At 39.9% G+C, this 14,823-nt stretch overlaps 1 protein-coding gene and 1 long non-coding RNA gene across 4 annotated transcripts in view; one reads left to right on the top strand and one right to left on the bottom strand.

Moving 5' to 3' along the window:
* Positions 1–388: 388 nt before the first annotated feature.
* On the bottom strand, positions 389–2,767 carry LOC102517476 (spindlin-1). 3 transcript variants are annotated; one of them, XM_032484973.1, is made up of 2 exons: positions 2,403–2,767; positions 389–1,615 (listed from the first exon to the last, which is right to left on the bottom strand). In XM_032484973.1, the coding sequence occupies exon 2, from the start codon at positions 1,583–1,585 to the stop codon at positions 800–802; it is 786 nt and encodes a 261-aa protein (XP_032340864.1). In that variant the 5' UTR covers positions 1,586–1,615; positions 2,403–2,767; the 3' UTR covers positions 389–799. The 3 variants fall into 3 exon arrangements, with proteins under 3 accessions (XP_032340864.1, XP_006188523.1, XP_014417880.1); XM_006188461.3 differs by having other exon boundaries at positions 389–1,612; positions 2,407–2,766; XM_014562394.2 differs by having other exon boundaries at positions 2,407–2,765.
* The window catches only part of LOC106730096, a 92,013-nt gene continuing 78,875 nt past the window's right edge, over positions 1,686–14,823 (top strand). The window contains exons 1-4 of the long non-coding RNA XR_004322009.1: positions 1,686–2,142; positions 2,951–3,131; positions 3,537–6,526; positions 6,762–6,919. This is a non-coding gene — a long non-coding RNA (uncharacterized LOC106730096). The remainder of the gene's footprint in view (positions 2,143–2,950; positions 3,132–3,536; positions 6,527–6,761; positions 6,920–14,823) is intronic.

The following is a 14,823-nucleotide window of genomic DNA, read 5'->3' as shown; positions in this document are numbered from 1 at the left end:
AGAGGCAGTCTTTCACCCAGATTTCTAACTGTTTGGTAAAAGTCTAACATGGGTCATTAATGGTTCAAAAGTGATTCATGTTTGAACTTCCAGACTGAAGTGATGCTCTACACTTCTGACTTTCAAAGCAAACGGAATGTCCTGGTGTGCTTTCTGTGTTCAAATTTAATTTTAAATAAACAGCAGTGATATAGTCAGTATGATTGACTTGGGTCAAGCTTTCCTGTTGAACTGGAGACAATTACTTAACCCCCGTTTCAAGCCACAAAGAAAGGATTGCAGATGAAGTGTGTGTGTGTGTGTGTGTGTGTGAGTGTGTGTGTGAGTGTGTGTGTATAAAATACATATATATAAAATAAATGTAAATCCACAGATACAGACAAATAGGTAGCTATAGATACACGTTTATCTCCAAAAAGGCAATAACAAAAATACCAAACTATGCTTGCATTGTGGCGGCAGAATAAGAGAATGTTAAAAATGAAGGGGAAAACTGATAAAATCTATTACAGTTTTAAACAACTATGATAATAGCTTAATTTTTTTTTTTTTTACCAAACTTGCCTGTAACTCCCCTCCAAACAGACAGACTTCTTTTAAGAGGAAGGAGTTCCTTACACAAAATGCTTTTGTATTCACATAAATCTATACTATTCAGAACAAAACCAGTTCTGTTGGCAGAGACTGTGGATTCGCAGGGACATTTAAGCTCTCATGAAAATGGAAAGCAATCAAGTCTTTATGTCTACAAATTACACATTTAACAGTCGTAGAAATTTGGCAAAGTTCGTGATGACATCTAGGATTTCACCAAATCGTAGACATAAATATGGAAATCATTATCAAACTTGATGAAACAGACAGACAGTCTGGCCTCTACTTGGTGGATGATCGTCCCAATTCTTTTAGAGCCATCTTCTTTAGCATATTCCACCTGTTTGCCTATCAGGCTCTCCATGGTTTTTCCTTGTTCCCCTTCTGCTGGAGGTGAATCAGTATAATCAGACATAATGTGAAGGTTGCCTTCTTTATAATCATCTAAGAGCTGGTACATATACAAGACAGGATCTTTCTCATAGGTGATGTAAAACCACGTGCTCATTATAGGGACGCGTGCTAGGACCATTCCGCTCCACTCGTCTTTAGAGCCATCCTCGCTGTCAAACACGTGCTTCACTGCTTTGCCAATTATCATGTCGGCTAGGTGTGAATCACTGATTTGAGATGTTGCAATTCTATCAGGGAGGACTTCAAGCTCAAAAATTCTTTCATCTTTATTAAGTTCCAGTCCATAAACACAGTCAAACCCATCGTATTTTACAAGATACAAAGAAGGATTTACAGGCACCTGATCCAGAATGGTTCCTTTCCACTGGGTGACAAGGCCGTTCCCCTCTTTCCACCCATGCCGAATCCTGCAGCCTATCATGCTCCGCCGGGGCCGGGAAACAGGTGTGCTGGGCCCCACACCGCTCCGATGTTTTTTGTGGGACGTCTTCTTCTTCATCATGCTTACAGATACACCGGCGTGGCCTGCATCAGCTCTGGACCGCTGGCCAGGTGTCTTCCTGAATAGAGTCGTCATTCATCTGTATTTTGGTGGGCAGCAGAACTGCTGGAAGAGGGTGGAAAAGTCAATATTCTCCAATTTGAAACTTTTTACGGAATTTCAGTGTTCTTATTAATCCAGCATTCAAGTGCCTCTTCTACAAGTTCAGCAAAAACTCGAAGCCTTCAGGTCTCTGCGGGGCTGCGGAGGCCAACGTCCGCAGCCCCGCGGGCCCCGCCTTCCAGCGTCGCGCTCCAGCCGGGCGACCCGGTCGGACAGCGCCGCCTCGCCCCCGCTCGGCCCCAAGGCCGCCGCTCGAGCGGTCGCCCCGCTCCGGGCCCCGCCCCCGGCCGCAGGGCGCACGCGCGCTGCGCCGGCCCATTGCGTCGGCCCCGGCTGCTTGGACCCCGCAATCTTTATCATCGTTTAAAAATTTTAGTTATTAAAAGGGCATGCTTGGTTTTCTCTTCACCCTATAAGAGGTCAGGTGTACAGAGTTCTTATATTTGAAGCTCTTATGATTAAGGACTACTGTACAGATAAGGATCATGGGACAAATGAGCCCGAACTCCGAGTGACAGGAAACAAGAGAGGTCGGGGAGCGGGGAGCGGGAGCGGGGAGCTGGCAGCGGGGAGCGGGGAGCGGGGAGCGGGCAGCGGGGAGCGGGGAGCGGGGAGCGGGGAGGCCTTCCTCAGGCCTTGGCATCAGCCGGCACTAGGCCGGGGCTCGCAGACAGGCTTTCGTGCTGCGCACGTAATTCACCCACCCACGCTTCTCAGTGGTTAGAGAATGAAGTCACTTGCTTTGTCCTCCGCAAACATTTATAAACAAAACTTTTTCGCAGACCCTTACTTACGGTCGTTGGGGAGGTGATAGACCTGTGCTTGTAGATGTCTCCAGCACCGTCAAAACTTCCTTCTGACTCCATTCGACCTTCTCTGTGCCTTATATGTAGGGGCTGTAAACTCCTGTATGATAGATACCCAAATCTGGAAGAAAAAAAAAAAAAAAAAAAAAAAAGAATGAGCAGGAAAATTGAGATCGCGATGTGTCTCAATGACTTTCTATTTGGCTGTGGGCGGGGCAGAGAAGTGGGAGTTTTTCAGTTGTTCTGTAACGGCTCACGATGAACATGAGTCAGTGATAAGACTCAAGGGTCTCTCCAGAAACTTGTTCTGAGACTTCTCTTTTTAAAAAAAAATAATTATTTTTAATGGATTACTGGGGGATTGAACCCAGGACCTCGCGCGTGCTAAGCACACGCCTTACCAAGACTTCTTGATGATAAAGAAGCCAAAGTAAAATGCTCCTTTTTCAATCAGAGTCCATAATTTTAGGAAAGAAGCCTATTACTTGGAGGTAGTTTATAGTAACGATATTTATAGTTGACTCACCTTTAGGGAAATCCCATGCCTTTGAAGCTACTCCATGAAAAAAACTCAAATGATTTCATAAGTTTGGGAAACCAACCCTTCCCTTCCTTATGGAGCGTCATTGACATCTGAAGGGTTCTGAGAACTTCTGCAGCAAAGAACCCTGGAAGACTTCAGGCTAAACAAACAAACAAACAAATGTCTAATGGTGAGTATTTCAGTTGTCTGCTGTGTGAGTGCGTATTATAATCGTTCCCTTCTAGCTCCTCTACAAAATCTTTAGTAAAAAATTGAGGTGAAGAGGGTGAGTTCATGTTTTGGGTGAATGTGAAGAGTTGTTGGGGGTATGGTAAAAGGAAAGGATGGCTTTGGGGGATGGCTGACCTATGGGTTCCATGGACAATGCAGAGTGGGGTAAATCAGGGTGCTGTGGTAATTCAGAGGAGGGACTTGCAAGGCAGATTTGACTAAATCAGAGAAGGCTTCCTAGATGTGATGGTTAAATTTAAACTGGCCGATGAATGGGAGTGATCCATGTGTTCCAGTTATCATTGCTGTGTAACAAGTTACCTCTTAAAAACTTAAAGCCTTAACCATTTCGTTTTGCTCACAGTTGGAAGGGTCAAGAAACTGGGAATCGGATGAGTCTCACCTGGAGTCTCTCCTGTGTTTGCAGTCATCTGAGGGCTACTGCATTGGCTTTCCAGAGCTGTTGTAAAAAAGAGTCACAAACGGAGTTCTTTAAAACAACAGAGATGTTATTTCTTGAGATCTGGAAGCTAGAAGTCCACAATCATGGTGGTCAAGGTGTTGGCAGGGCCATGCTCTCTCTGAAGACTCTAAGGGAGGATCATCCTGGCTTTTTCCTAGCTTCTAGTGGTTGCCAGCAATCCTTGCCTTATAGATGGAGCCCGTCCATCTCTGCTTCATTGCTACATGGTGTTCTCCCTGTCTGTCTCTTCACAGAGCTGTCTTCTTGTGTGTGTCACTGTGTCCAAATTTCCCTCTTCTAGTAAGGACACCAGTCACTAGATTAAGGACCACTTTAGTCTTAAATGACTTCATCTTAATTTGGTTATCTCTCCAAAGACCATATTTCCAAATAAGGTCATATTCACAAGTTCCAGAGGTTAGGACTCAACATGCCTTTTGGGGGGACACAAATCAACTAGAATAGTTAGTCAGAACTGAATATCTAAGATGTCTCACTCACATGACTGGCTGTTGAGGCTGATTGTCAGCTAGGAGCTCAGCTGGGCTATTGACCAGAGTGCCTAAGTGTGGTGATCTGAGAGAAACTGAACTTCTTACGTGGTGGTTGACACCCCCAGCCCCAACTCCCTCCCTCTGCAAACATCCTGAGAACTAGGAGGTCATTGCCTTTTCTAGCCTTGCCTCAGAAATCACAGAGCATCACTCTTGTCTTACTTTATTGGTTGCAGCAGTGACAAGGCTGCCCAGATTCAAGGAGAGGGGACACGGTCCACATCTCCCAATAGAAGGAGTGTCAAAAAATTTGCGGGTGTGTTTGACAGTTGCCACACCAAGGAGAAGGGAATAGTGATGGAGCTGGTGCTGGTGAGAACCAAAATGGAAGGTCTAGGAGGACGCCAGATCAAGGGTACTTTGCAGTTCTTGTGCAGTTGTTTCCAAATGGTTGCTCAAAGGCTAACTAGTATGAGACCTTAAAGAGAGTACACAGAAAATGAGATGGACATGCAATTTTCTGTAAAGATATGATTAAACTCAGGAAAAATAACTCCTCCCTCCTCTTCTCTCTTTATTCTCTCCCCCTCTCCCTCCCACTTTTTCTTTTACTTCCCCAAGCATGTAGTAGAAGCATTGACATTTATTTTATAATACAGAATCAAGCTGAGGCACTACATATGTGTCCAGCCATGATCCTTACTTATAATACAAGTAAATAGTGTCTTAATTCATGAATTAATAAATTGATATTCTCTAATATATATTGTAGTACCAAACAAATGTGCATATTTTAGAGTTAGGCCAATCTAATCACAGGCTAGTTGTGTTGCTTCAGTTTAAATAACAAAGCTATATAGAAAAAAATCAACGAAGGCAAGACATCAAATATTAAAGGTAGTAATTTGAGAGTGATGGCATTCTGATTTTTTAGTTCCTTCTTTACACTTTTCTATAGTTTCTACAATCACCTCAGTAGACACATATCACTTTTAGAACATAATCAACTATTAAAATGTAATGACTCTGTTGCTTAAATTTTTGCTTCAGAGTTAGAAACAATATATTATTTTTCAAAAGCTAGTCAGCTCTGCCTTTGTAGGGAGAAACAGCCACAGTATGTAGATATATGAGCCTGGTTCTGTTTCAATACAATTTGTTTCTTGCTTTGTAATTTTAATATCGTGTAATTCTCACATGCCATGAAACGTCCTTTTGATTTTTTTCAACTACTTAAAAATGCAAAATTCGTTCTTGTGTTATGAACTATACAAAAACAGGTGGTAGGCCAACTCTGGCCCATGGGCTGTCATCTGTTGACTCCTGCTCTAAGACCATTTGTAGAAAAATGTTAAGGGATGTGGAGAAGCTCTTTGTCATCATTTCATTCATACTTTTACAGAATTACTTTGGAGACTGTATGGAGAGCAAGTGTAGTGCAGGGGGCTGTGAATGTCAACGGAGAGGCATGTGAGGATGCTGGAGCAGCGGTCCAGCAGGATGGTGAGCTGGACGAGGGTGGCTGTGAGATGTCTGGACAGCTATCTCTGTGTATAAGAAAACTAATGAGAATTCAGATGCTGTGGTGTACCAGGCCCTGCACTGGGACCTTCCATAATCTCCTCTCGATTTGAAGCCAAGTGCAAATCTCCCCTTTCCATTAAACGTTCCTATTTCCAGCTCTAAAAGAGATGCCTGAAATTCTTGCCATTCTAGTCCCCCATTTCAGTCACGGCTTTGTCCCCAGAAAGCTCTTGTTACCTGGGAGATTGATATACTCAAAGATATACTTGAAGGAACCAAATATTGTAGTTTTTAATTTGTCTGATAATTTGCCTGTAGTATTTGAAAATAGAAAGCCTGGACTAGAAGCAAGGAGTGATGCATTTTGAGTGGGTGAAGTCAGGGAAGGCTAGAGCACAGTGTCCTTCCTTGAGGAAACTAGGGTGTGGGTGGTACCAAGGAAAGGCAGTTCACATTAACTGTTATGTGTCCCTGTACATTGAAGTCCTAACCACCTCAGAATGTGACTGTATTTGGGGATAGATACCCCCCACCCATTTTCCCTTTGGCTGGGAGATAATTGGCCTTATTTATTTGATGGAGGTACTGGGGATTGAGCCCAGGGCCTTGTGCATGCTGGGCATGGCACTCTGCCACTGAGCTATACATCCCCCCACCCTCACCCCGGAGACAGGGTCCTTAAAGAGGTAATTCGGTTAAAATTAGTTCATTCAGGGCCCTAATCTAGTGACTGCTGTCTTTGTAAGAAGAGGGGATTAGGACACAGACAAGCACAAAGGGAAAACCACATGAAGACTCAGGAAGGTCCTTCTACAAGCCACGCAGAGAGGCCTCAGAAGAGACCTTGACCTTGGACTTCGGCCCTTTGGAACTGTGAGGAAAATAATTATCTGTTGTTTAAGTCATCCAGTGTGTGGCATTTTGTTACGGTGGCTGTAACAAATAAAAACACTCACCAAAGGCAGGAGCGGAAGTGTTGCTTATTTTGCAGAGATTCTTTGGGCCAGTGTTGGTTACGACTGTAATTTTGCTGAATGCTCTTAGGGCTAGGACATTGTAACATCTTTTATGACTTTAAGATGCATTTTCTTTAACTCTGTGCCTGTAGGAGGCACATGAAAGCTGGAGGGCCCGTTGAGGAGGCGCCGTGGAGTGCTGGACTCAAAGAGTATCCTGAACACGCTCACGCTAAGAGACTCCGAGTCTCCATTTGTCAGGCTGGGCAAAATGGCTGGAATGACACTGCTGTTCTATGTCAAAAGAAGGGTATGTCTTAGCTTCGTTTCACCGTTCAAGTTGATTCTAGAATTCATTTACACCATCCTTCTATTCTGCACTTTTAAGTCTCTGTGGCTTTTCTAAGTAAAATATGAAAAATCCTTTGCAATTTAAGTTCTGTTGAAAATTACAGCTACAGCAAGCTCACCTCCTCCAAATCTTTTCTTTCTCTCTGAGTCCTCTCATAGGATTAAAAAAAAAAAATTTCTTTCTTTTTTTCAAAACCTATGACTGTGGGGGAGGGAAATAGCTCAGTGATAGTGTGCTTAGCCTGCACAAAATTCTGGGTTCAATTTCCAGTACTTCCATCAAAAAAAAATGAAACAAAACAAAACAAGAAACTCGGTAAAAACAAAAACCAAAAAACATGTCACTGCGATGTGAGATTATCATATTAAATGAAGTGAGGCAGACAGAGAAAGACAAATATCATATGGTATCACTTATACGGAGCCTAAAAGAAATGATATAAATGAACTTATTCATAAGCTGGAAATAGACTCAGACATAGAAAACAAATTATAGTTACCAAAAGGGAACAGGGTGGAGGGAGGGATAAATTAGGAGTTTGGGATTAACATATGCACACTACTATTTATGAAATAGATAAACAACAAGGACCTGTAGAGCACAGGGAACTATATTCAATATCTTGTAATAACCCATAATGGAAAAGAAGCTGAAAAAGAAAAAAAAAATATATATGTATATGTATAACAGAATCACTTTGTTCTACACCTAAAACTAACACAGCATTGTAAATCAACAATACTTCAAAAAAAAAATCCTCCAAATAACAACAACAAAACCCCCTACATATGACTGTGCAGCTAAGTGGTTCAGTTCCCTACTCGCTCTTGGGGCTGCATGGAGGTAGAAAAAGGAATTTGAAATAAGGGAAAGGACAGCCTCAGAGCCCGGGCGGATTATTCGCCTTTACCTCTGTGTCCCAGCTCCGTCCTCTGCCCCTGCATGTCTTATGTTGCTCCCTGAGAGTTGACCTCAATGGACCACATCACTTAAACTCTTACCCTCTGCTTTCTGGTTGGCTGGTCAATGCCAGGCACTAGCAGGGAGGGAGGGAAGCACCGAGAGAGGTCTGGATATTTGTCCCCTATCCCCCCAGCTTCTGCATGCCTTGCTTTAGTTCTGGAAGTTTCTCTGCCTGCGGCTAGAGCTCCAGTTGGTTGGTTCCAGGAAGAGCATTTTCTCCCTTTTTCTCTTCAGACCTAGGAGTAGTATCAGCTCTGATCTCTTCAGTTGCTAGTCCCTGGGTACTTCCCCATTCCTTGTTATTTTCTTCAACTCTACCTGGCCTTCTGCAAACAGTCTTTCCATTAAACTATTCTCAGTTAAATGTTTGAGAATGCCAATGCTAGGACCCTGACTGATACAGACTCATGGCTCAGAGGACATTTATTTTCTTATATTAGATATTTAAAGCAGTATCATGTATTCTGGCAAACTTCACTGTCCTTTTTCCTTCTGCATACCTTACTGAGAGGGAATATAGCCTAGGTCTCCCTCACTGATCTCTAGGTGAATGCATGTTCCTTTTGAATAATTCATTCATATAAACCATTATGTCATTCATACATAAATCATTCATGCTTATAAATTCATGTATATGCATTCTTGTGGTTTTCATCAGGCACATGTCAGCCAGGCTGGGAAAGAATGGGGATGAAGTTACTTGTGTGAGTAGTAACAGTTGTGTATATAGCCAGTGGTGTGCTGGTAAATGTTTAAAAACCAGCTTTCTTGGTGGGGGAAGCCCTGATTTGTAGCATTTGCCATTTTCTGTGGTGTAAATATTTCCACTGTGGCCGATTTCAAACCACCAGCGTGACATCATTGAACATAAACTGGGAAGAGATGCTACCTAACATCAGCTCTTGCGTCAGCTGGTACAAGGCGGCCCCAGCATCCCACTGTTTATATCCAGCTGTAGTCAGACTGGGATGAATACATTTATACTACAGCGGGAATTTAATAGTTTAAAACATTATGGTAAAGCAATTTGTTGGGAAAGTCATTGAGAGTCAAGATGGGGTTATTAATTAGCAGGTGAACACAAATAAGAAGCACAGGTGTGTTTGTGTTCTTGGTGGAAGGTACCACTGCTGTTTGATCATTCCAGGTTTCAAATGCAAATTAAAGGCAGCCTCATGATTCCAGAATCCTGGTACACTGTCACGGTCTCTAAACTACTGAATGTGCTGGCTTATTGCTGCAAATCAAACTTCAGTTATTGCTGGAGGGTTTACTTTTCCCCTTTCTCAAATCAGTTTTATGTCTGATTAGCAACGTGAGGTGGGAGGGTGAAAAATTACTTGAAAATGATAGAACAACCCACATGGTTTCATTTGACGTTCTCTGAATATATACCCGAAATGTGACCAAAATTATGTAATCAGATTTTGGAATCCAGAACCCAAGATACAGCCCTTAAAGCTTAAAAGAACAAACTTTGGAGAGAATACATAGATATAGTAAATAGCAAACATTAAAGCCATAGTACTTACAAGTCCCTAACATGGCCCATAATGAAAATATAAATAGGTTCCAAAAGTGTTCAGAAAAATTCTAGGATGAAAGGAGTAACAGAAGTTATTATGGAAAACTGGTTATATTTCAAGTTAATACCAAACTTCTTGAAGTGAAAGACGTGCCAGTCGTGATCTCCCGCATGTTCTATATCATATAAAGAAACTGTCAAAAATCCAATGACGGAACATTGGGAATTCATTCCGGTATTTTTAAACTTGTGTGTAAATTCAGTTTCTGCAATTACATACTGTTGTAGAGTCTTTATTAGAAGTCGGTGGTGTTCTGAGGGTGGGGCGCTAGGAACAGTTTGCCCTCTGTGCGGCAGTATGGAAGGGCATTGTCTGTAGGGAATTTAAAAACAGTAATTAACGTGGCTATGGGTTAGTCTGCTTTTTATCATCACCATGTGCTAGTAATTCTAAACAATGGCAGTGATGAAATGCTCCTTGAAAAAGTTCTGTTGTTGGTTTAAGTTCCAATTTTTATGGTTAGTACTGAATTTTAACAGTATATATATATCTCTAACTTTGTATGTATTTATTACTTGTCCTTTAAGAAACATTGTATTCTACATAGAATTCAATTCTACATAGAAGTCAATGTGGAGAATTCTCAACTATCTTGTTGGCTCCAGCACATGCGGATTTAGCTACAAATGCCTGTGTCTAGAATAAGTTCGTAATGGCTTGGAATTGTTCTAGCCTGCTTCTGACTGAGTTTGTGTCTCCAATTCCTGGGGTACTGCGTACTCCTGCTTTTAAGCAGTAGAGTTGATATAAATAATGATAATAGAGAGATTATAAAGAGGAAGAAACAGAACTTGAGTTCTTTCAATTCTTTGTTTTTTCTCATTTTGTTTTTAATTTGTGTTTAAATTAGAAACAGCAAAACAGTGCCAGCTATGCAGTGTAATATTTTTGTTTGGTTACCACAAGTTTAATTCCTGTAGGAAATATTTTTCTGAATTTGACTAATACTTTAAAAATAGAATTTTATTCTTTTAAATTGTTAATTTTCTTAAAACTGAAAGAAAAAAAGAAAAGAAAACATTACATTAATGGTAGGATTTAGAATTAAAGTAAATTTTAACTTTTGTGGCTGTTTCAGCTTTATTAAAATCACTCATTAATTTTATTGGCAAGATATACAGAATTCAGTAAAAGAAAATGGTAACTGTCTGCATTTACTTTCTGTCCATTATTATTTATTTCATTTCATATTTGTATTAAAAGTAATTTTACCTCCAAAGAGGAAGAAAGTGAAAAACGCTGTGTCTGGTGTGTTAAATACACTAAGGTATGTACGCAAAGTAAATATGAGTCTTGTATAAGTTATAGAATCATCCCCTATTATGCTTGCCTATGTTATTGTAATTGTAATGTTTTATACATTCTTTTAAAGAAAATCATCCATAGAGGGAGTGTCTAGCTCAGTGGTTGAGCTCATGCTTAGCACAGATGAGCTTCTGGGTTCAATCCCCAGTAACTCCATTAAAATAAATAAGCAAATAAATAATTTAATTCCCTCCCCCAAAAACAAAGCAAAGAATTAAACAAAAATAAAATATGTATATTAAAAAAAAGAAAATCATCCATAGTAAGCATTAAGATCCTACTCTAACCAGAAATTAACACAACATTGTAAATCAACTATACTTCAATCAATCAATCAATCAATCAATTAATAGATCCTACTCTAAAGGATGCCAGGTATAATAGACCCCAGTGACTCAGACATAGAGACAATATCTTTCCCCAGGAGCCTGCAGGAGAGGAGCCCCGAGCACATTCAGTTCTTCTCTCTCACATAGTGGTCACCATGGGCTTAGAGGCTGAATGTCCCTGAAGGACTGTGAACTTAAAACTCTGTGCTCAGAGGCTAAGAGAAAAAGAAGCAGATGAAAATGTCCATTTAGGCCACCTGCTTTGCACAGGCATGTACACACATAATCATAGTTTGGTAAAAGAGCATCTTTTCCTCCTTTGACAGCACTGTCACCCCATGTGACCTCTGCCCATCTGTAATTCCCAAATGAGTGATATGAGGAATCAGAATGTCCCATCACCAAAACTACTGATCAAACCTCCAGTCTGTTGCTTCCTGCAAAATATCACACCTGAAGAAGGAGTTGATCCTTGGAATCTCTTACTAGAAATCAGTAAAATGAAACTGCTGCTACTATCATATTTAAATATATATTATGTGTATATATATATATGTGTGTGTGTGTGTCATACACACACACACACACACACACACACAATGGAATACTACTCAGCGATAAAAAAGAATGAAATTTTGCCTTTTGCAGCAACATGGATGGACTTGGAAGGCATTAAGCTAAGTGAAATAAGTCAGATAGAGAAAGACAAATACTGTATAATATCACTTGTATGTGCAATGTAAAAAATACAAAATATTAGTGAATAAAACAAAAAAGAAGCAGACTCACAGATATAGAGAACAAACTAGTGGTTACCAGTGGGGAGAGGGAAGAGGGAGGGACAATATAGGGGTGGGGGGAAAAGTCTTATTATGGGATTATATGAAATTGTGTGTGAAACTTTTAAAAATTGTAAAGCACTATAGAATTTAAAGAATTTTTCATTCAATTAAAAAAAAGCATTTTTCATAACAAAAAAGTGCACATTCAGAAAAGTTTACAATCAGGACTTTGTTTAAATTTTTAATTTGTCCTTTCTTTTGAAGAACATTTGTTCCTAGGACAGTGTGTCGAATTCCTAGTACTAGTTGAGGCAGGTTAGTTAGTTCCTTGAGTTCCTAATTTAATGTGCTTTAATTTAATCACACACGGAATCAATATTCTTTCTTTCTTTTTTTTTTTTAACATTTTTATTGATTTATAATAATTTTACAATGTTGTGTCAAATTCCAGTGTTCAGCACAACTTTTCAGTCATACATGGATATATACACACTCATTGTCACATTTTTTTCTCTGTGAGCTACCATAACATTTTGTGTATATTTCCCTGTGCTATACAGTATAATCTTGTTTATCTATTCTACAATTTTGAAATCCCAGTCTATCCCTTCCCACCCTCCACCCCCCTGGCAACCACAAGTCTGTATTCTCTGTCTATGAGTCTATTTCTGTCCTGTATTTACGCTTTGTTTTTGTTTGTTTGTTTTTGTTTTTGTTTTTTAGATTCCACATATGAGCGATCTCATATGGTATTTTTCTTTCTCTTTCTGGCTTACTTCACTTAGAATGACATTCTCCAGGAGCATCCATGTTGCTGCAAATGGTGTTATGTTGTCAGTTTTTATGGCTAAGTAGTATTCCATTGTATAAATATACCACATCTTGTTTATATTCTTTCTTTCTGAAAATTTAATCTATCAGAGGCTGGCAACCTCTTTTGAATGATGGAGCATATGAAAAAAATAACTCCTTGATGTGTCAGGTTATTTTTTAAAACAGAGAGACAGGAACATTTCCCATAAGCTTCAGAGAACGTAATCTCTATTTCTCTAGTTTCTTTCTTAAGCAGTCTCTGAAGGTAAATTTAGAAGTTCAGGACTAAACTAAGTAATTTTTTTTTTAATTTAAAAATTATTTATTTTTTGGTGTATTTATTTTTTTAGTTTTCTTTTGTTGTTGTTGTTGTTTTTCTTTTGTACTAAGTAATCTTTTTTTTAAAGTACACTATAAAAGGAAGTATCCAAAGTCAAACCACTCAACCTCAAGTATATCAGTCATGTTGATCTGAACAAATATGCCTTTCTGGTTCCAAGTTAGTTCCTTTGTGTCTTTTATGGCTACTGATGATAATGGGCTGGACATGGCTGAGGTTTGGGACAACCTGATACACTGGCTCCAGTAATAAAGCAGCATTCACTGAGCAGGTCGGTGTCTGTGGTGGGATAATAAACTTGAGAATCAACCTGGATATTCTTTTCTTCTTTTTGCAACCATATCCCAGCTGGGCTGGGAGATTTGGGGAGTTTGTTGGACTGTCCTTGAGAACAAAGACAGCAAGCTTTTAATCTTCTAAACTTAAATGCTACATGTCCAAGTGCAAGAGAGAAAGATACCCGAAATAGACTATGGTGCTGATGTTCCAGAATTGTTTCTTTGCCCTTGACTCCCCAGACAGGAGAAATCCATCTTAAGCTGGGACGGGAGTGAGAAGGGAGTTTGGAAATGAAAAGGGTGGGAACTGACATACCATGGAATATTCTTCTATTTGGGGGTTCTGACAGTTGAGTGGATCTGTTTGTTACTTCCTGGTTAAATCCTGGGCACTGCGGACCTTGTGGAGAACTCCTCCCTGCCCCCTAAAGTGGCTGTCATTCATAGAACTGGTGGCAGGGGTATTCTAAGCTGGAGATGCTACGGAGGTTCCCGGACCCCAGAGTGGGTGAGAAGACATTTGGAAGTTTCTGGGGCACTCGGGTAGCTCCATAGACATGAATGAAAGCACAGTTCAAACCCAGGTTCTTGATCCTTGTGTTATAAATTTGACATAATAAGTGATTGATAGAATTGTGATCAAACTTCTGTCTTCTGCTTCATTTTCCAGGGCTCATCAGTACATGTGAACTTTTAGTGCCTCTCTGAGAGACTTAACTAGCACAAATGATGGAGCAATAGTCAGAAAAATAGAATATGTTTCTTTTTGATGTAATAAACCCTCATTGAGCACACAGTGTCAGAAGATTGCTCTCTGTTTATCATAGATAAATCCTTGTTATCTGAAGGCCTTGTGGAAAGTTTGTGGTGTTTTTGGGCTGTCACCATCCAGTATTGCCCGTGTATGAAAACGACAGGCTTAAAACTTTCCTTTTCAAGGTGTGTAAGAGTAAAACCTAAAATATTCTGTGTAATTTATAGCTTTAATAATTCCAAATGGGAAATTTTTGCCTTTTGTGATTTTTTTGCTTGCTGTTTTCCACTCATATAAATTAGAGGATTTAAATCAGCATTGTCCAATAGAATTTTCTGCGCTGATGGACGAGTTCTATATCTACAATGTCCAGTTTAGTAAATCACTAGCTACATGTCATTATTAAGCACTTGAAATGTGGCTAGTGGAACTGAAGAATGAAATTTTTAGTATAACTTATTTTACTTTAATTAAATTTTAATTTAATAGCCACACATGGCTAGCATCTACCATAGTTGGTCAGTGCAGATCTAAACCCTTTATTTTCCCTCCAAAGTCTATGTAGAAAATAATTTATGAAATATCTATAACAGGAGTAAAATCTGCATAACTTTTATATAATGTGTACTGTCTCCATCATGCAGTCAACACTGGCTTTCTCCTGACCTCACTGGTTATCATTTTATATAAAAATGGTCTGACTTCCCAATAA

This window comes from Camelus ferus, chromosome 8 (genome assembly GCF_009834535.1).
Source record: "Camelus ferus isolate YT-003-E chromosome 8, BCGSAC_Cfer_1.0, whole genome shotgun sequence".
In the NCBI taxonomy this organism is placed as follows: Eukaryota; Metazoa; Chordata; class Mammalia; order Artiodactyla; family Camelidae; genus Camelus; species Camelus ferus.
This window is presented reverse-complemented; position numbering and strand designations above follow the sequence as displayed.